Genomic DNA, 23414 nt, shown 5'->3' on the forward strand with positions numbered 1-23414 from the left:
AATAAGGCAGATGACAGATGGATTAATAGCGGAAAGCAATGTAAGAAATTTGTGAGTTAAGGAAAAAGGTGTATGACCTAATATTCAGGAAACACGAGAGTGCATGGTGAAGTGGTGGTGGAACTGTATCAATTGCACTGCTGATGAGCCTTTTGTTTATGAATATAGGTATATAAATCTTTTAATATTGGAAACTTTTTTTTTTTTTTTTTTTTGCATTAAAAGTTTATTCTTGACTCAGGTAATCAAAGTATCAATGTATAGTGGATGGGTAAAATAGACTCCCATTCAAATCTGGAGCATTCTAACAGATGAGATCTGTACAAGAATTGTCCACTTTCCTGCCATAAGATATTAAAAGATGGAAAAGGACAGAAAATTCAGTAATAGAACGCCAGATGCTGTTAGTATCACCGAAAGAAGTTTTTAAGGATAGAAATAAGTCGGGTTTACCTTCTGAAAATTACAGGTGCGTGGCTAAAGGCTGCTGTATAGAAATACAGACTTAAATGTGGTCTTAGATACGAATATATAGGTCTTAAAGCTTGAATTATTTTCACTGACGATGCACATATTTTTGCTTGATGATAGTTGTTAATAAGGCATTACCCTTCATTTTTTACACAATGTATATCTGAGATGAAGTTTCTAGTCCCACATTGGTAAACTTTCTTACTTTTAAGTCTAGCGGAGAGGTGAATGTTATAGTTGTTATAAGAAAATGCATGCATACATAAATATGCTGTCCAGAGCTAAAACTTACAATTTTCAAGAAATTTGATGGATGACGGTTCTATATTATTGCTATGTCCTTTATGATTTATCCTCGATATAAATAGGATTACAAGTGATTCTTACACTTCCATCTGTATTATCAAGAGGTCTAAAATAAATAACTTTATATCGCGGCATCATACTAAAAATTCATCTTTTATTTTCCAGAATGGAAAGATACGAGAGTTTGGGCATTGTCGGGGAGGGCTCGTACGGCATTGTCTTGCGTTGCAGACACAAGGAAACTGGACAGACAGTGGCTATCAAGAAGTTCCTTGAGAGTGAAGATGACCACACTGTCAAGAAAATAGCTCTGAGGGAAGTTCGGATGCTCAAGGTAAAATAATTGTTATTGCTATTTTTATTATTATTAGCAGCAGCAGCAGCAGCAGCAGCAGCAGCAGCAGTAGTAGTAGTAGTAGTAGTAATAGTAGTAGTAGTAGTAGTAGTGTTATTATTTTTACTGCTATTATAATTTCTGAGATATTTTACATACCTTAATCAGTTATAATAATAGGAGTAGTCATAATAATGAAATCTAATGTCTTTCTAGAATTGTGCAGACATTTCTGCTTATACTTCATAATATCTTATTGTAAATAAGATCAAGCCTGAACTCGTAAAGAATGAAAAGATCCACAACTTCGTCTTTTAACTAATGAATCCTTATACAAAAGGCTTAGACATCTTCTCACCAGAGAATATAGATCCGCCTGCACAGACAGCATTATTCCTGTCCTGCAAACTCCATTTCACTTTCTGGACATTTAGGCCCTTAATTTCTGATAGCTACAGGTCCTTCTTTAACTGGCAACCGAATTACATACTCTACACCAGCATACCCTTTTCCATTCCCTGTACATGATCAAACCATTTGAAAATAATACTCTACCCTTTTCCCTTTCCTGTGTGTTATTTACAATCATTTCGACGGAATTTTGTATTGACTTTGTATTTGTCCCACTTTCAAATCTGTTCTCTATTTTATTAAACAAATGATTCATCCCATTAATATGAGTTGTACCTTATTTCTTTGATAACGCTCTATTCCACGTATTTTCTAAGCTCTTGCACTTTTTCTTGTCTCTCTAGCTCCGACAGATTTCTCTTATTCTACTCGCACTGATAATAATTACTTTTAAAGTATCCATCGTAACAAGCCATTTTCAGTTTTTCACAATTCATACTAAAATACTTATAATTTGATCTCAATTTCCATTTTCCTCACTATGTATCTCTGCCTAACAGCTGCTTTTAATTTTCTCCCGCTAGAGCATCTTACTATTTTCTCAAATATATATATATATATATATATATATATATATATATATATATATATATATATATGTTTATCTTCTATTATCGGTCAGAACGTATCACTAGCAAGTATCATTTTCCCATCGGAATGCTTACAGACAAAGAGAAATACTGTAACGCAATTTCCATTTGAGAACCCCTGCAGTGTCTCAAGAATACAGTTTATTCAGATTTGATCTTTCCATTTCAATCTTAATCTTATAGAATCCATCAACTTATAAAGCTTTCTTCGATGCCAACACCTGACTTTATTCTTTGTATTGCATATTGGATTTCATAATCCCTTTGGTCAATTCTTTTAATATTCATCCTAATGGACATATAACTAAATACTTGTCAAATATCATAATGCAGTGAGATGTATAAAAATGCCGTTATCGTTCTTTGTTGTACAAAAATAATACGATTCATTTTATATCATAAATGGATAGTCCAAATTAGCAGTTGCAGTTGATTGAACAGTTTATTATTACCTTAAAAAATCTAATCGAAAAGTAATTGATTGCATTGCAGTCTGTTCTGAATTCTTTTCAATCTTTGTAAAGAACTTTTATACAAAAGGTTAATTTTGACTCGTTGCAAGTGTTGCTCTGTATTGATGCCTACATCACGGTTGTGGTCTTTTGTAGCCATCAGTCTACAAATAAGAAAGTGGCCGATTCCAAGGAGTTTGCAGCTTTATTTATCTTTATGACTCATCTAAAACCATATTACTAATAACAATATCTTCCTGACTAAAGGATTCATCATTGTCTAAAGTGTCGCTTGTGCGAATAAGTGTCTCTGCAAATACTCTCGTACAGCTAATGTGTATTTTTGTATTATCAAGATTAATTCTGAAATGAAGCTCTAAAGCAACTATAGCTTCTGTGCTAATTTGGAGGCCAATAGTACAAGCTCTTCTGTTATCCTGCAAAAGTATTAGCAATCTCCTACTAATCTCTAACATATCTCGACATAGGATTGTTTAAACTTCACTATGTTAACTTTTCCTTGATTTTATTTTAGCATGATAGTTTTGCTGAATATAAAGTGAAGTTTTTGTTATTACCTTTTTCAATCTCCTTTATGATAGCAAGATGTTGAGCAAATGGTAAAACTAACATTGATCTCATCATCAGGAATATTATTCAAAGCTGCTTTTCCCGAACGTGGAAAATATTTCTTATGATTTATTAGGGACAGATTTCTCCCTTGGTTTATCATATATCATAAAGTGTGATTGGACCATATCCGGCAGAAAATCGTACTGCGTGATTTACTGCAATAACGTCATAAGTTGTGCAAGAAATTCAGCCAGCTTTGCTTATAGAGGTGAAGTTACTCATCAAATTGGTGTTTTATTTTCCCCGCCAGTTTCTTATGGATAATCACAAATCATAGAAATTATATTGCAATAAAAGAGTATTCAGAAAATTTATTAACTCTTTGATTTAATGAAAACACTTTTATCCCAACTTTATCATACAATTTTCAATTCTTAAACACGAAACATCTAATTATCGTAACAGGATAATCCCTTTGCCTAATTATCTTCGTAATTATACATATCTACCTCTTCTGGATTCGCAATTAAAACGAATAAATTAATTTATATGGTCACTTTGGTCTCAAATTTGAAGGACGATACATTCATTATGGGAACTTTTGAAATTAGTTTCGATGCGTATGTTCGAATTGCACACAAACTAAAACTCTCTCTCTCTCTCTCTCTCTCTCTCTCTCTCTCTCTCTCTCTCTCTCTCTCTCTCTCTCTCTCTCTCTCTCTCTCTCTCTTTATGTATGTATGTATGTATGTGTGTATGTGTATATATATATATATATATATATATATATATATATATATATATATATATATATATATATATATACATATATATATGTGTGTGTGTATGTAGACGAGTTTGTGTGTTTACGTTGTATTTCTGCCTTACCGGATTCGTGCAACTTAGTTCCAAGTAAAGGCAGACTTCCCGGAACTTCGTAGCCTAATCGTTTGATATCTGTCAAATAGTGACGTCCTAATTTCATTTCCTCATGAAACCCCAAGAAGTGTGTGTGTGATCTCTGGCGTGTGGAGGATAGCCATCCCTGTCATGATTTATTTGCCCTGATTGGTTTTTATTTTTGTTAATTTCAGGTCCATCGATTCGTAAATAAAAATGTGGTTACAGAAGAAAGTCTATGATAACTATATAAGTATTTGAAGATTATTAAAACTTTACCGTATTACTCTCTCTGCAAACATTAGAAAAATACTGAATTTAGGCAATGGTCCGATCTTTTTTACATTCAATATTACGTGAACCTTCGCTTTAAATTTCCACCTTTTACCTGATTATGCCTTAGTTTTGTTAGAAATTAATGCTAAGAAGCCTGTCCCTGATATGGCATACTCATGTAAGATATAAACGGTATAGAATCTTAAGCAGAATGAAATGGTATTTTGAGTATCATTTGTATTTGAATTAGTCATAATTGTATAAAAGTGTTGAGCCCGTTGTTTTTTTTTTTCTTTTTATTTTGAATCTGGTCAACATAATTGATAGGCATATCCCTTCTCATGTGCTAAAACACTGAGTCAAAGACAAACACTGAAGACGTGCTTACTTGGAGAACCAGGTGTCATATCATAATTGGAAGGGTAACAGATCAGATTTGACTTGAAATAACTACAGTATGCTCAGTTGAGAGCTTTTGTTCAGGGAAATCCTGGTTCAATTGAAAAAGAATACAAATTAACCATAAAAATACCTTTCTGGTACAACTCAGGTACATATGTAGTGGGCTACACTTGAATATGCTCTTGGTGTAAATTTTCTGTTCCTCCTTTACTTAAACCAAATGGCTCTGACACTTACTGTCCAAAGGAAAAGGCAACTCTTTTGGCTGGTATGTTCGACAGTAAATAGAGTAATAAGAAACTCGATCTTCCTCATCCCTGTTTTCCTAAGGCTAATCTAATTATTTTAGTTTTTTTTTCTTGTGTAATTAGATCGCTTACTGGACCTTGAAACTTAAAGGAGTGGACTCAAATCGTATTTTTTTTTTTAATAAAGACCGCTAACTTCTTAACTTGACGGTTATTGCACTTGTTAGAGAATTCATAATGTTATTCCATTAGGTAAATATGATTGTGGTCACTTAAAAATTTGTATTAAAAAAGCCATAAAAGTCTTGCAACATTTATTGCGTTTTTTTTTTACCGTTTTAAAACCATTGTATTGATGTAAAAGAGTGATATTACGGTCATCAACCCGTGAAAGATAATAACAAAAATGTAAAAATACGGTCGCCTGTATTTTACTGAAATACGGTTGAGAACAGTACATTTTTACGAAGAATTTCTTATAATAATTACGTTTTTTTCTAACAGTGTAGCTCTGGCCATGCTGATTACCACCCAGTTTCTATATTACCTACAGTTTTCTAACATCTTTTGTATGAAGGTAACAATATATTCTTTAGTTTTCAATTTGGCTTTCGCATTGGCCTTGAAGCATGGATGCTATCCAAGAAATAAAGTCACACAATCAAGGTGATAATGATGTCTAGTTTTAATCCTTTAATGAATTTGGGATGCGGTTACAAAATACACTTCCAAACACACAGACACCCCCCCCACAAACACACACACATATATATATATATATATATATATATATATATATATATAGAGAGAGAGAGAGAGAGAGAGAGAGAGAGAGAGAGAGAGAGAGAGAGAGAGAGAGAGAGAGAGAAAAGTAAACTAGTTTTAATCTTCTTAATTCTTCCTCGCATGTTTTACTCTGTCACTGGGAGACTCTTTCTTGTATTGTCTTCATGCGAATAATAACACCTTAAGTCCGAACTAACGTGTGACCCTAACTCGCTCCTGTGAATGCTGCCCTTCTCTAATTTCCTAAACTCTCTCTAATACTTGGTCCCTCCACCTACTATTTCCGTCTCTCCAACATCTAACCATCATCTCACAATACTATGTAGTATTTAATTGTGTGTACGAAAAACAAGAGTTTCCTGCTGATGCATCTCAAAGTGTTCCTTCTGATAATATCCTCGAAGGATCTGATTGTCCGTGGAGATTTTCCCTGTCAGTTGCTTACCCTACTCTCTCATAAACGTTATTTTGCGATGGCTACTTCTGTTGCTCCCTTTCCCTTTTATTTTATGGCTCTTCTTTTTCCTCTCCCAGGGGGTACTGTCATAAAACAGGGCTTTCTTTTCCTCGTGTCCCGGATGAGCTGTGAAAAAGAGGGTGAGGTTTTGAGGTTATCGCCGTGATGGAAAGCCGATAAAAAAAAGATATCATATATATATATATATATATATACATATATATATATGTATATATATATATATATATATATATATACACACACACATACACACACACACACATATATATATATATATATATATATATATATATATATGTGTGTGTGTGTGTGTGTGTGTCTATACAACAAAAATATAGCGGTTTCTTGTCCACTGCAGGACAAAGACTCAGTCATGTCAATTGGTGTCTGGGATCTATATATATACATATATATATATATATATATATATATATATATATATATATATATATATATATATATATATATACCTATTCTCATAATCCCTAAAACATTAATCACACCCAAGCTTCGCTTTGTCTTCCTTATCCTTACTACCTACATGACATCCAGCTGGGAATAGCGTGTGGTAAAGAACTGTATGTTTCTACCAACCTCTTGATAGTTCTTACATTAGTAAACAAATGGGAAAATCGTGGTTTTAAACAATTTCAGTTTTTCGAATATTCTTGCTCTAGTTCGCATCTCCGTACATTGATACAGTATAACTTCTGCAATTTGAAAAACGTATTTGTTGATTAAAAGGACACTGATGCGAAACATAAATGGCATAAGTCCATATATGCCATTGAAATTTTATTTTAGATTTATTTGCCCTATATATTTCATATTGGTATTTAAATGTGAAAAAATAAGTTCTGCCCAAAACTCCTTCAATCTTCACTAAGAACACACATCTGATCATAATGTCTGAGGTGTAATTAAAATTGCACAATGTTAATTGTTTTAAAATCACTGTTTATTAAATATCAACGGTATGCGCCTCTTTTACAATGCAGGGGTGAAATTAGGACGTGATTAATTGTTGGAATAATAGTTCTGGAGGGTTCGTCTAAAACAATGCTGTAACTTAACTCGTGGTTTATTCTTTAAACAAATGTCATGCTTTATGAAAAAACTCCCATGTTCTTTGGATAATATTTAGTTACCTCCGCCAGGAGGTTATGTTTTCGGTTCGGTTTGTTTGTTTGTTTGTTTGTTTGTTTGTTTGTTTCTCTGTTTGTCTGTCTGTCTGTGGACAACGTAGAGGCCACATTTCTACACGGAATCACTTCAAACTTGGCCAAGTAGTTCCCCAATGTGTATGGAAGAACTGATTAAATTTTGGTCAAGGTCACAGGGGTCACTGGTGTCACTATGACATAAGTGGCCATATCAAGAGACAGAAATAAAGCACTGACTTTTGCATAAGCCAACAGGGAAGTCCTAGTCCAGGCGCAACCCATGGGTGATGTTCAAATTTATAAAGGTCAAAGGTCAAGGTCATATTGGTGCATTATATCAATGTCATATTAAGTATCAGTGGCAAATGAACAAAGATCACTTGAAGGTCAAAAGTCAAGCAGGTCACTTGAAGGTCAAGGTCACGTGAAGGTCAAGGTCACGTGAAGGTCAAGGTCACCTGAAGGTCAAGGTCACGTGAAGGTCAAGTACATTTGAAGATCAAGGTCACTTGAAGCCAAGGTCATGTGAAGGTCAAGGTCACGTGAAGGTCAAGGTCACTTGAAGGTCACGTGAAGGTCAAGGTCATGTGAAGGTCGAAGTCACATCAATTCATGATTCTAGGACATATGGCGCTCTAGGTCACCTTGGCGGAGGTATGTCCTCTACGAGGACCATGTCCGCGTTCAGGACTTGCTCACTTGTTTGTTTTTGTTTTTCTTCCACTGTTTGGATGTATTACTGTACTTAGTTCCATAGAAAGTTATGTAGTGTTATTATCATATACTTAACAAAAAAAAATAGGAGACGCTCATCTTTTCTGATTATGCATGGTATTTTTTTTTTTCCTTATTAAATAACTGTTACTCCTTTTCATTTATTTGAAACATTGACTCATCAGTTGTGGTTGTGGTGGCCTATTGGAAACGTCCTTGCCTGGCAATCTACCAGACTTGGGTTCGAGTAACGCTCAAGCTCGATAGTTTCCTAGGTTTCAGCAACCTCACCATCATTTGTGAGCTAAAGATATGGGGTTTTGGGGGAGCCTATAAGTCTACCTGCCGGGTCATCAGCACCTACTGCCTAACCCTCCCTGTTCCTAGCTTGGGTTGAGAGGGAGCTTGGGCACTGATCATATGTATTTAGGTCAGTCTCAAGGGCATTATCCTGCTAGCTAAGACATTGCCACTGACCCATGCCTCGCCATTCATAAGTGGCCTTTAGACCTTTAAACTAAGTGATTTCTCCTTTTTTTTCAGAAACTTCGTCACGAAAATCTGGTGAACTTGATAGAGTTCTTCCGACGCAAACGAAGATTGTACCTGGTATTTGAATACGTCGACCACACCATCTTGGATGAACTGGAATCCACGGAGTCGGGGTTGGAAGAAAGCAAAGCCAGAGCTCACATATTTCAAGTTCTTAGGGGCATTGCCTTTTGTCACCAGAACCAGGTAATGTTTTATTTTCTCTCTCTCTCTCTCTCTCTCTCTCTCTCTCTCTCTCTCTCTCTCTCTCTCTCTCTCTCTCTCTCTCTCAGGTCCTAGTCATTGTGCAGGTATGCAACACAATTCGATTATATACAGTATGGTGGAGATTTATTATATGTTGATAATTCACAAATTCATTATCTGACAACAAAAGATAATCGAAAGTTAAGCAACCATTGATATTATTGCTGAAAAGGAGATTATAGTTTTGGAGGTACAATCAATTATGTAGGAGGTACTACAATGCATAGTATCTTGAAATGAATATATCCTAATTCTCCACATCTTTATAGACAATTCGAGATGTCTAAAAGATAAGAAAAGAGGAAAATTTCATAAGGTTCACATTATAGAGATAGTCTAGTAATGTCATTGCTCACTTGGAATTAGAACTTTAAAAGATTCCATGTAGCATTAAAAATTACAAACTTTCTGTTCAGTAGATAATCCTCTATAAATTCTATTTCGAACACAATGGAAATAAACGTATATTTATTAGGTTTAAATTACATATATTTCTAAAAGATACATTTTTTTCTTCCAATGACAGATCATCCACAGAGACATAAAACCCGAAAATGTCCTGGTAAGCCGTTTGGGTGTCGTCAAACTCTGCGACTTTGGCTTCGCCCGTTTACTAGCGGGGCCCGGAGAGTCCTGCACAGATTATGTGGCCACCAGATGGTACAGAGCGCCCGAACTCTTAGTGGGTGACACAAGATATGGAAGGTGAGGTTTCTGCTGGATTTCAGCATGATTGCAATGATGCATCAAATCAGTCATATCAAATGCATGAACACTCGAGGTGACATTAACATACTGACACACACTCGCACTCAAAACACACACACATATGTATGTATATATATATATATATATATATATATATATATATATATGTGTGTGTGTGTGTGTGTGTGTGTGTGTGTGTGTGTGTGGCAAAGCAAGTTAGAAAGAAAGGGGAAGAAGCCATAAGGCAGACAAATTCTTCTTGATTTTAACCAATATATTGTTTACTGTTTAGAAACCAGAAATTTCAATTAGTATTTGCATATTTGATTGTGAATAATTTAACTTTTTATCATATCTGTGTCATATTTTTTAGATATAAATGCGTACAAACTAAGTAAGTGGCTAGATGAACCTGCTTTTATGGCCAGGGACATGAATTAGCATACACGTCCAAATCAAATCCCAGAGCTTTCATTGTCTGAAAATATGATCTAAGTAGCTGACTAGATATTGTTGTTATCCTTGTGGCTGTGAGATCACTGTAGCAGTATTGATACCAAAATTCACCACAGTCTCTGAAATATATATGGAATATAACATTCAAATTTTGAATAAAATTTTCATACCATAAGTTCCTGGTTTTAGCGTAAAACTGAATATTTATGGCAAATCCCTCTCCAACAAGAATAAAAAATATATTTCTGAATACAAAATACCATCCTTAAAGTAGTGGAATGAAAGCTACGGAGGATTTCAACCAAAATTGGCTTCGGGAATATTTGTATCATATAGATAGATAGATTGATAAATAGATATGTATATTTATGAATGAGTGTAGAAGCCACGACAGCTGACACAATATAAATGTAAAGTATGTATAATGGACCTGAAAAACAAGTGAAGAGACTTGATTGGGGTTATTGCTTTTGTCTTTTCGCGAGCACCATGATGCCACCAATAAGAGGGAAGTACTAACTCCAGTCAATACATGTAATGTGTGTGTGTGTACATATGTACATATATCTATCATGGAAAGTTTTAGAATTAGTACTTTCGTGTTATTGTGAGTCCGATATATCACCAAAAAACGAAAGTATGTATATTGGTATGTATGCAACTATGTATATGTGCGTCAAATGTGTGCAGGTATATATGTATGAATATGTTTTTGCCTATACAAGTATATGGAAAATTGTAGCTAAATATCTGAACCTCTACAAACACCTTGACATCTGACCAGTCCCCCTATAGTTGCTCCCAACTCGGCTAATGGGACCTCGGGAGCCACTAAGGTGCTAACGTATTGTCGCAAATACAGGTGCATATTTCCGCAACGTTTTGCTCTACAAATGTTTGTATGTGGGTACTCTCACTTCACCATATATATATATATATATATATATATATATATATATATATATATATATATATATATATATATATATATCATAAAAAAAATTCTATCAAAGTAAACGATGTGGTATAGTAGACAAACAGGTTAAGATTTACTCACTATCTACAATTTTTCTTGTACTTGGTTGCATTTTTTATATATATATATATATATATATATATATATATATATATATATATATATATATTCACAAAACCCTTTCTGAGTGGGGTACCTTAACATGGTGGAAGGTGTTTGCGTATTGCCATGATCAGCAAAGCTGTACTAATCACTGCCACCGATACTAGGATGATTTGCTGTGAGCGATCAGACGAAAATCTCCCACCATGAGCAATCCACACTGGCCAGCGTGGAGATTAAAACTTCCCAAATCCCAGACATGGATTGTCATGTCTGAGGCCTTTATCCTGCAATGGACTGGAAACGGCTGAATTTGTTGTTATTGCTGTTATGTGTATTTGTGTATCGATGTTTTCTTTTATCATTTCCACTAGGCTATGAGCAGGTGACCTTTTATTTTTATAAAACATAATTTCCTCCTACAGAGAAGTGGACGTATGGGCATGTGGCTGTCTTCTGTCAGAAATGCTTACTGGAGAACCTCTTTTCCCAGGGGAGTCAGACATTGACCAGCTTTTCCATATTATACAAACATTAGGTAAGACTTGGGATTGACAATGAAACTATATAACTGGGTACTATATATGTATTAATGTTGTGAAATTATATATTTTTGCATGAAATATTTAATAAAGTACTAATTTAGCACTTTTGATATCTAAGATAAAAGATGATTACATCTTCTATAATCTCCAATTTATAAGATAAGATTAGCACATTATACTGTATATATATATATATATATATATATATATATATATATATATATATATATATATCAACTGCGGATACAGCAAGTTCAAACAGGGGTGATCGGAAAACCTGACCAAAGCAGCTGGGGGGCCGGGAATAGCTGTAGGCCCCCCGGAAGCTGAGGCAATTTCAAGTATTTTTGAGCTATGTTTCATGTTTTTTAAATCCAATTCCAATTTATAATTGATTATTTTAAGATTAAAATGCATTATGAAATAAAAGCCTCCCGATAAAATACATAAAATATTTCAGAAGTAATCTCTACAACATTAATTTTAGTAAATGCATGTACTTTCCCGGGAAGCCTCATCAGCTGACTACCTCTCGAGTTATATTTGTAATTAATGGAGCGCCTGTATCCTTCCGTTCAAATATCAATCAACAGCAATTCTTGACTCGTCGAATTCTAGTTAGTCTCTTCACTTCTTTCAACTTGATTTACATCCGAAACACAATATCTTTATTTACAGTTCATATAAAGTAAATTTTTCATGCTTGAGAGAGAGAGAGAGAGAGAGAGAGAGAGAGAGAGAGAGAGAGAGAGAGAGAGAGAGAGAGAGAGAGAGATTTTTTTAATCGTACACATCTCTTTCACTACATTCTTCTTGTAGCAACTATTGAACTATTGATTATTGTTTTAGTTTTATCCAAGTTTGAAGGTTTTCGTAAAATCCAAGCTTTTTATCCCGAAACTTTTTCAATTTCTACATATTAGTGATTTCTCCAAACAAAAGGCTAGTTTTTATTTCCTAGAAAATTTTCCTTTCTTCCATTTTCATCCTATCTACTGTATTATTTCTATTTATTTTTATAGAAACAACAAAGACCACCACATTACTTACTTCGTAAATTAAAAACCCAACTTTGTTTGAAACATACATTACATTTAGAACCGGTAAACTTATGGAGCTATTATAGAATTATGGAGTTCCACGCCGCGTAGATTTGTTAATCATATCATATTTCAATATTACGAATGACATTGAAATAAAAATCGTAACAACAATCAAACATTGTGATCCCATGTAAATTTCCACTTACTGAATAGGAGTTTTGTCCCAGATACTGTACAGAACAAAAGCTAACCGATAAAACAGTCATATCAGAGAATTGATCTTACTCTCTCGAAAAGTTTATTGTCACGTGACAATTGTTCCAACAAATGGTTTAATCTCCTTAAAAAGGCCATGTCGAAATAAATTCAGCAAAGTAAACAAAAGAACTTAATTTAAAAACAGGAATTACCAACATATCATGGATAAACATAAAAAACAATGATACTGATATTTACATCTGACGTTGATCCATCAGAAAATGGGGAGGTTGAAAATAACAGCAGTATTAAGTAGAAAATAATTTGTCTTTATCAATGTAAACATACACTCCTAGAATACTAGACATAATATGAATTTATATATGTAACTAATGTTCGTGACTATCATATATTTACCTTCAAATGCTCACTCACAAATAGTTTTAACTTTAGAGCAAGAGGACTTCGTAGGAAAAAATGTAAAAAGCAAAATAAGTTAATAAAGGATGGAATTTGAAAACAAAGATAACTGAATAAAATAAATATTTTGCAACCCATATGCCAAGTTTAACAGTCTAACGTTTCTTCTTGAAAACACCAAGTTTAAGTCAAACTTTTTTTTCTTAAAAACACGAAGTTTAACAGAAACATTTTTCCTCGGAAATCCCAAGTTTAACAGCCAAACTTTTTCCTTAAAAACCGTACGTTTAAAGCAGAATTTACACGGTCAAACGGTTCGTCGAACCCGGTTGTCGTACCAGCTTGTCAGACAGTTCGAAGAGGTGGAGTCAGCCACAAATGCTTAAGGTTTAAGACAATGAAGCCCCACCAACAAAAGTCAGGCGAGAACAGACTTTCATCGAACCGTTCGACAACTAAATATCCCGTTCACACGTTCAAACGTCACTTCAAACACTTGTCTGTCGAACCGCGTTTAAAGAACCGTTCGACCGCGTAAACCCGCCTTAACAGCCAAACTTATATATATATATATATATATATATATATATATATATATATATATATACATATATATACATATATATATATATATATATATATATATATATATATATATATATATTTATATATATATATATATATATATATATATATATATATATATATATTTTTTTTTTTTTTTTTTTTTTTTTTTTTTTTTTTTTTTTTTTTGAAGGGGAGGTCGCGACCACTCCGTCATCCCGGGATCCGGTAGTGAAAAAAAGCATTTCATTTTGAAAATATGATGACACCAAATAAGCAACACCGCACAAGGATTATCCATTAAATATAATTTTTTGAATGAATTCACAAAGCCCAGTAATATAATTGTAAATCGACAATCTTTGCTAGATCCATCATGCACCATCTTCAAGTAGTGTTATACTGAATACCAATATTAAATGTTCATCATGTAAAACTGTTACCATCGTATGATATCTATGGTTACCACGCGAACAAACCAATCTATTAGTCAGATCCTACTACACATGCATATTTCTACCACAAAGGAATGAGACTGGATTAATTCTAATGAAATAGTAATACCCGATAATATTCTTTAGAAATATCATATAGTATTTTCGTAAAGTAACCGACGTAAAGATAAAATATTGACGACAAGATTAATCTTTAAAAACTGAAGCAGTAATAACGACCATTTCCAAGGAACTCATAAATGGAAATGTCTTACTTCAAAGCATTCGTCTCAAAATTTCCCTTTTCAAGACAATGTACGTCACATCCCAACAGGTAGAAAGGGAAACGACCACCTGGCCAAATAACACGAGACAAATTTATCCTACAGAAGAAATCTAAACAAAGAATTGTTATTCGTATTCTAAAAAATATGTTTCTGTTGACCTATCATTCATAATTCTGAATATCACCCAACTATACTAACGCACATAAACTAAAGTTTTACGAAATCTTTTTCAACACCGTTTTCTATAGCGAGGCGGTTTCCATGCCAACATTTCGATAATCTCTGTTAAAAAAGAAGTCAATTATTGGAACACTCACCAACAGCCAGGAGAGGCGATAGCTGTCCATCCAACCATAATCCTCATCAATGAACCAGCACTGGCTCAATATGCGTAATCAAATCGCCTGTAATTACATAAAAAAATCAGGTTATATATCAGTTTAGTGAGATCGGTATTACTGTGTGGACATGAGTCATGGTATGATAATGAAAAAATATCCAACAGGTTTTGTAGATTTGAGAACAAAGCCCTCAGAAGAATATTGGGAGTTAAATGGGAGGACAGGATTAGAAATGAAACTATAAAAGATTACTCAGGTGCCATACAGTATGCGGACGCGATCATGGTGAGAGGGAGATGGAGATGGTTTGGGCATGCTCTTCGCACTCCCCCCAAGAGAGATTAGTTCACCAAACTTTTAACTGGGCTCCACAACGCACTATGAGAGTTGGAAGTCCCTGGCCTACATGGCTGAAGACTTTGAAGCGTGAAGTAGGAGACGTGAGTGGAGAAGTATCAATTTAAAAGCTTAAGATACTGGCGACTGGTGAAATCTAACCGAAGCCCTTTGCGTTAATATGCGTAAGAGTTGATCATAAGGATAGATTGTTAAAAACAAAACATAATAATCAAGCTCCATAGTAATATTACATATGGAGTTATAGTCCAGATCTTCTGGAATCGAAATCTCTTTGGATTATTCAGTTTGCCATTGTATTTCCAGAAACTCACTCACTCTCTCTCTCTCTCTCTCTCTCTCTCTCTCTCTCTCTCTCTCTCTCTCTATATATATATATATATATATATATATATATATATATATATATATATATATATATATATATATATGTACGTGTGTGTGCGATTCCCACGCTGTTGCATTCACCCGTCTATTGTGCATGATTAATTATTAAGAAATCTTCAACAAAGTGCTATTCATTACATTATTACTAAATTTCATGCATTCAGCCACAAATAGTTCATAATTTCAAATTAGCTATGGGTCGAGAATAAAGCTAATAAACCAACCATTTGTCCATAGTAGGGGATAAGAGTTCATATTGACCCTACTCTACACATTTTTAATTAAAATGGGTTTGACACTGATACTCATGAGTATAATAGATTTACTTTCAAATGTTGAATTTTTTTTTTTTACTTTTGAGCATGAGGGCCGCTGTAGGAAAAATTGTAAAAAATCAAAATAACGTAATTACAGGATGAAATTTGAAAATAAGGATGGGGGACAAAATAAATATTTTTCACCAATATGCAAAATTTAGCAGTCAAAGTTTTCTTGAAAATCCAAGTTTAATAAACTTTCATTTTGGAGAACAAGTTTAACCGTCATACAGTTTACTTTTTTAAACCCCAAGTTTAACAGTCAAACTTTATTTTTGAAAACCCTCCCCCAATTATAATAGTCAGTTTTATTTTTGATAGCCCCAGGTTAAAAAAGAGTTTGATACATTCCAGGAGTAATCTTGCAAGCCAGAATGCTCATAAATCAAAATCAAAATCAATGGAATTCTCTTGCATTCCATACTTTCATAGATACAAGTATACATTAATTTTCAAAGGTTCATAATGAAAAATATTCAATATCTTATAACCTCTGACATCACAAATAAATAAAATTAATGAGTAATAGAAAAATAAAAATAATTAGAATAATCTAGCCGGCATGGAAATTTAGATAAAAAGGTCTCATGGCAACACACTCTTCTAGTTTGATTGGAGGCCATGAAGAGCTCAAGAGTCATTTCTAATGCGAGCACGATTATAAACTTATATGCTTTTGTTGTGGTGGTGATGGGTGGCTGGATTGATGCCACCCTGTTTGTAGAGCCTCCTGAATTGGCACAAAGGGTGGAGATTATTGCCCTCTGGAACTCTCATTGTGAGTGCAATGATAACGCCTGCTGGTGTGCTCATCCGATGGGCTGCTATTGCACATATTTCAAATAATTTTGTCATTTGGCTTAATATGGACAGTAGTATGTATGTAAAACGATATCTACCTATGCAGACAAGTTTTTTCCCCAAGTCAAATCCTAATTATCCTGCCATCGTTATTTGTCTTTTCCATACTTCATAAGCTTTCAACCATTTCCCCTAACTACAGAATGCCTAATGGCTTTATAGGAAAATGCTAATGGAAAAAAAAGGTGGTACCATGGACCCATGACCAATTTTTTTTTGACATATGCCTAGTTTAAAAACTGATTGCGCATGCAGATTAAATGTATTGCTGCATATAGTACAATATATTACTTAGACATATCTCAACTTATTTATAACATTTAAAGTATAATAATTTCAGTTTACAGTGTTTCATTAACATCAGTGGAATTCTGCTCACTGTAAGATAGTCTCCTTCGTGAAGTACTTTTCTGGCAAAAATAAGCATTTGAAAGGAATTTTCTTCTGGCAGGGCAATACAATATTCGTATATCAATTTGATACTACATGTTTGTATTCTAAATCGCTCGTATTGTGAGGTACTCGTAAATCAAAGGTCTACTGTATATACATATGATAATAGGAATAGAATAATTCATCATTTATTTTTTCTAGGTGAACTTAGTACATCACACCGAAACCTTATGGAGAGAAATCCTATGTTAGCTGGGCTGAAGCTACCAGCTGCTGCTTCCACACCGTTAATGGGGTCTTTCACGTCTTGGTCGAGTCGTGCTCACTCTTTTGTTGCGGCTTGTCTCTGTTTAGAACCAACAGCTCGACCGCAGGCACAAACACTCCTGTCTCACGATTTTTTTATGCATGATGGGTTTCCTGAAGCTTTTCTGCCTATTCTAAGACAGAAGGTACAGCAGGAATTTAGTGGAAATGTTCTTCTCGGTGTAACTGGAAGGAGGGGGTCAAGTACAAATGAAAAAAGAGGGAGAAGCCGCAAGGGGCCTGGTGGGCATAGCCCGGAAAGCATATATGGTCGCAGTATTGCCAGACCACCTCCTCCCCAGCCAATATCAACTACTTCCAGATCAGAAAACACACTCTCAGTTAGGTTAGACATTTCAACCTCTTACTTTTTATATAAAAATATTCTTGATATTATTTTGATAATCAATGATTGAGTATAGTTTTATACTGCCAAGCATGAATAAGATTTAGGATGAGAGTACAAAGTGAAATTTTAAGTGAGGTAGAATTTCCATATGTTTCTCTTTCTTTTACCTTTACCTTCTTATTGACTTCCAGAGCTTCGCCTACAAAGCAGCCTGCATTCTCCCAACCTTCACAGTCGACCCCAGCCTCAAAACCCTCAGTGTCGTTTGCACCCCTGACCCCTTCCCACCAAAGGTCGAGTGGGATATCAGGACCTAGTAGTCTTGCTCCAGCCATAGCAGAAGATGTACCTGTGAGTCCTAGATCATCTCTAATTCCTCCTCTTAGAGATTCACATACTATCCTAACGTCTAGTGTGATTTCGAATCCTGTTCCAACTGCAAGTACTAGCAGCAATAACACTATAGCCCTGACTCTGAACATCACCGGAACAACAAATACAGCATCGCCAGCAAGAAACAGCAGGTTAGAGAAGGATCAAACTGAAAGAATATTCATGTAGATTTTCGTGTGGACTTGGGAAAGTCCCAATATTAAAAACTATATACTTTTCCATAATTTTCAGAAATTTTAGGCAATTAAACTTCTGATCTATTCATGCAGGTTATGGTATAATTATAACTTATCTTTTTAAAATAATCCTCGACTTGAATAATACTTCTCCCTTAGCCATTACGTCATCCTTTGTCTATTAAATCTTATTGCATGCTTTATTTTCTGGTAAAATAGATTGCTTTCAGGTTTTATTCTTGTGTGTGTTTGTAACGTAATTAAAAGGAATGTGAATAAAGTAAAAAAAAATAAAAAGCATACGAATTCGTTGCTCATTGCATAAACCCATTTAAAGACTGATTACTCGAATAACTTTGGACTAGAATAGATATAAAAAAAGCGATTAATTTCATAGATGTAATCTTTATACTTTTTGATAGCATTATGTTATATGGAATTTCTAGTAGGGTTTAAATTTTTACTATCAAAGTATATAAATCCTTATTTTATGATGCAGGGCGAACGAGAAAGGGCGCAAGTCACCAACCAATCTGTGGGGAACAAACTCTAAATCAAGAGGACAAGCTCTCTGCATTCAAGGACAAGGGCAAGGCAGTGGTTCTTCACACATAAACTGGGAGGATGACGACAATTTTGGAATGGGTCCCGATGGTCCCTCCTCCTTTACCTTATACAATCGCCAACTTGCCCTTGAAAGCAACAAAATTTTGGACAGCACGCGAAACATGGATTTGAATCGCCATCCATACACCATCAGCTTGGATAGGACAAAAGATCTTTTTGGCAGGGACAGTTCATATAGAGATAATTCCTCCCACAGAGAGTTTGCTCGTGACCCATTAAGAGAGATCAAGGACAACCCTCGAGATCCTTTAGGACTAAATAAGGAACTCAGAGAATCTATTCGCAGACCCAAACTCGAAATGGGATGGGCAAAACCTCGACTACTGAATGATGATTTATCTCTGCCAAATGTCCCTGGTGGTAAGAAAATACTTGGATCGAGATTTTCATTTTGGGATGCATCAGAAAACACTGGTATTATGAGATATATTGACCGTTATTAGAATAGTTACTGAATAATATTGAATAATATTACCACTGTGCACAAATGTATATGTTGATTAGTGTGCTTCACCACATAATTGTATATCATAGCATAGTAAACAGACCTCGTCATCTCTTTATCAGACTCTTGTCACTAAAATTAGGGTTCCTTGCAGTTACAGGTGCTTTAACCAACAACGGAAACAGTAGTCCCAAGAAGAGTAGCAGTTCGGTTCCCGGAACCAGCAGCTGGATTGTTGGAAATAAACCCCCCAGGCCAGGAATCATTATGCCACTACTCAGTAACAACAAAAGTAACTCTGCAACTTCTGTAAGTACTCAGTAAAATCAGTTCATTTGATTTTACTCAAATGAAATCTGTGAGATGAAAATGGCTGTGTAGCTTTTGATCAGGAAAAGAAAATCAGGAAATGTTGTTAAGTGTTTTTCTCTCTCTCTCTCCGGCCTTCGTAGAGTAATGGCAGCTCTCTTGGGTCACAGCCTAGGGCACCCAGACTCGATCCCTTGGCGAGGCAGGAACAGTATGGGTGCGTTTCCTTAAAATCCAGTTTTCCTCTGCTGACCTAAGCAGTGAATTAGGTACGGTTGCAGGTCAACTGTTGTGAGTCGCAGATGGGGGATGATATTATCAAAGTGGGATTTTACATAGGTGGAGATATGGTACAGATAAGAGAATGATGGATATAGCTTTTTATAATACAGTAGTTACAGTGGTCAGCCTCTCAACATATGAATCCCAAATACTGGAATTTAATAATACCTTAATTAAAGAGGCAGATATACCGTCTAATTTAAACTTTACAGAATAAAAGAAAAAATAGAAAATCAATATTGACAAATAGGTTAGGTATTGCAAAACTAAGTAGTTAAAAGCAAGAAGACTTTGCTAATAGTTGTCAAAACTAGAATTCTTCCCATTATCTTGAGCAGTCTAAAACAAACTCTTTGATTATGAGCAAGTCTCATCCCACAGCACTAGGGATGAGTCAACATTATCAGCGATTAGGCCATTTTTACAGATGTCTGTGTGAACAATCTCATAATAATCAGCATATTTTGGACTCCAGCTTCAGCCTGGCACCTTCCGAATTTCAGCCCACTCCTGTGTGCACTTGCTGAACAGCCACCTGTGTGGACACAACCTAAGAAGAGCCCGACTGGCAAATTTATTTCTGTCGGACCCTCCTCTGTATATTTGGAAAGTCAGGGAATCGTCATCACCTCCTCCTACGCATATTGACGCAAAGGGCATCGGTTAGATTTCTCCAGTCGTCTCTATATTCAGTTTTTAATTAAATACTTCGCCATTCATCATCTCCTACTTCACGCTTCATAGTCCTCACCCATGTAGGCCTGGGTCTTCCAACTCTTCTAGTGCCTTGGTGAACTAATCTCTCTTGGGGAGTGCGGCAAGCATGTTCAAACCATTTTAAATTATTGCTCTGGTTGTTTCTACTTTCTACTTACGTGCTTACCCTTAGTTTTTGAGTCTACTTTTTTTTCATTCCATTAGTCACTTCCATGAGAATCTTTCTAATCCTATAAATTATATAAGGTGAAGACTCTCTTCAGGAAAATCACCATCTATTCTTTCACCTACTGTGCTTTTTTCACATGATGAATTTTGTCTCAATAAAGACTTTGGCGTCAGTGCTCAATTCTTAATGGGCTTCAAACATTCTAAAGGTTTTTATTGGTGTTCCAAACATTCTAAAAGTTTTGATTGGTGTTATTACAACAGACATACAACTAAATAAAAACGCTGTTAATTATTTTAGAGAAAATATCAGTTTGTGCACTTATCGAAGTTAGGAATATGCTGATGACCAAAACCCAACATGGCAGTAGTAGAGCAAACTATTCTTTCTTGCTTTTTGTGAGATGTTGTCCGATATCTCCAGTAAACATAAATACATAATCTCAGCATCCAGTCTTAAATGTCCTCGAGCAGTGTTTGATTATTATACGAGTGGTGCTTTCGATCATCAACATAATGTATGTATGCGTGTATGTACAATGAATAGTAAACATCTTACATAAATAGAAGTATCAAAATTCAAATTCTATGGTACTATACGAGCTTCCTTCCCATGGAGTTGTACCGAAACTGGAAAATGGAATTCCAATAGGGAACAGAGAAAAGAGAAAGATATTACTATTACTACACTGATGAAAACTAGTCTTCAGCATAAATTAGGAACAAAATAGGAATAGGTTATTTTTCACTGCACAGAGTGATTAATAAGAATAAAAAAGTCTTTGGAAAATTATAAACTGCACATTATAGCACCGAATGTTTAAGCCTCCACTAATAACGCTTATGCAAAAATTACGTCGTTATAAGACAGGCAAAAAAAGAGCAATCATAATAAGTTTCACTTCTTTTATTTATTTATTTTTTTTTATTTTTGTTCTTTCCAGTCGCTTATGTTTTTTTTTTTTACTTAATTTTAACAAATACTTTTCATTGCTTACAAAACTTCCAAAATACTTTGCACCCTTTAGTTCCTAAGGACTAAATTCAATATATTCCCTTCTCGTTCATTGAATATATGAATGTATAAATTCCACAGGATCCATTTCAATATTTTTCTTCCATGGTCTGGTATACGGAGTACCAACTATGACTTCGCGTGTCCTTCGTCGTTTTTATCTTGCCTTCTTTCATATTAATCTTTAGTAGGGGCTTAGGCTCATTCTTGAAATTAATACACTCATCTATAAACGAGTCAATATATTCAAACAATATCTATGATCCTTCATTCATTGATACTGCGTATCATAATCAAAACGCATTTGTGATTTTTAAAGAGTACACTAATCAAAACTTTAGATCAAATTCCTTTAATTATTTAAAAGGACAAATTACCGTAATATTAGGTTTAGATACTAAATTCAATCGTCATTCCTCTATTAAGTGCTTGATTCTACATGATCATGTTCAGTAAATATTTCTTCACCCTTTCATATAGTCCTCTATTTTTCAACGTACAGTTTAGATTTAGTTCTGTCAATTTAGTTTTTAATGTGCTTCTTTGCAAATGTGCTGTTCATAATTTATGAATTCGTGTGGATATCTCACACTACATTTCATATACTAAACAAGGGTGTATCTATCATCTTGATTCCACACAAATATGCATATCCCCTCATATGCCCAATTCTCTAAGTTTCCATTACTGTCTCTATTTTCCTATTTCCACAATCAGCCCTATATTCTTCTATGGTATGTTTAAAGGATCAATGAAGTTATAGGATTTAATAATATCCCACTCCTTATACCAGGTTTGTCACTTTTTTTTTCTTTTTTTTTTTGCAGTGTTTTCTTGTTTGTTATAGACAAGTGGTTATTGGTGATGTAGTAATTGTATAATTATTTTTTGCTGTTGCTGGTCAATCTGTCGCATGTAGCTTTACATAATTGCCTCTGTTCTCAACGCCAACAATCATCTCTTGTATACTATACACAAGTGATTTGAAATGTTTGTATCGTCATTGAAAATGTGGTCAACGACTGTGAATATTAGGCCTACTGCTTTTCTGGACAAGTACAGTAATTATCTCTTCTTCATTAAGTGTTACTTGTATATCAAATACTGTATGATGCTGAATAGTTGCAGGATTTATTCTGAACCTGTAGTAATAATTAGACCTGGAAATAACGTACGCTGCAGAATATGGCTTTGCGTTGGTATTTATTTCTTGCTTAGGTTTATGTCTACATTTATATGTGACTTTGAAACTTTTCTTCTTTCACTTTACAGAAATCTTTTCGAAATTTAGAATCTGGTTCTTCCTGTTCAATGGCATACATCGGGTGTATATTAA

The 23414-nt window shown here is 34.6% G+C and overlaps 2 protein-coding genes across 6 annotated transcripts in view; one reads left to right on the plus strand and one right to left on the minus strand.

The window, feature by feature from the left end:
- The window catches only part of Atg3 (Autophagy-related protein 3), a 325399-nt gene extending 310402 nt beyond the window's left edge, over nucleotides 1-14997 (minus strand). The window contains exon 1 of the mRNA XM_068363692.1: nucleotides 14953-14997. Within this exon, the coding sequence (XP_068219793.1) occupies nucleotides 14953-14982 (30 nt within the window). The 5' untranslated portion in view covers nucleotides 14983-14997. The remainder of the gene's footprint in view (nucleotides 1-14952) is intronic.
- The window catches only part of LOC137631756 (cyclin-dependent kinase-like 3), an 80927-nt gene that overhangs the window by 48677 nt on the left and 8836 nt on the right, over nucleotides 1-23414 (plus strand). For 3 of the 5 annotated variants that reach the window (XR_011041943.1, XM_068363690.1, XM_068363688.1), the window contains exons 2-9: nucleotides 943-1111; nucleotides 8648-8842; nucleotides 9429-9607; nucleotides 11570-11682; nucleotides 17493-17943; nucleotides 18138-18470; nucleotides 19015-19556; nucleotides 19742-19896. Coding sequence is in view for 4 of the 5 variants with exons in the window: in XM_068363690.1 (XP_068219791.1) it covers nucleotides 944-1111; nucleotides 8648-8842; nucleotides 9429-9607; nucleotides 11570-11682; nucleotides 17493-17943; nucleotides 18138-18470; nucleotides 19015-19556; nucleotides 19742-19896 (2136 nt within the window). In the remaining variant the exon portion in view is untranslated. Of the gene's footprint in view, nucleotides 1-942; nucleotides 1112-8647; nucleotides 8843-9428; nucleotides 9608-11569; nucleotides 11683-17492; nucleotides 17944-18137; nucleotides 18471-19014; nucleotides 19557-19741; nucleotides 19897-20039; nucleotides 20114-23414 lie in introns of all 5 variants that reach the window. The other 2 variants (XM_068363689.1, XM_068363687.1) reach the window with 2 other exon arrangements.

The sequence above is a fragment of the Palaemon carinicauda genome, chromosome 40 (genome assembly GCF_036898095.1).
Source record: "Palaemon carinicauda isolate YSFRI2023 chromosome 40, ASM3689809v2, whole genome shotgun sequence".
NCBI classification, from domain to species: Eukaryota; Metazoa; Arthropoda; class Malacostraca; order Decapoda; family Palaemonidae; genus Palaemon; species Palaemon carinicauda.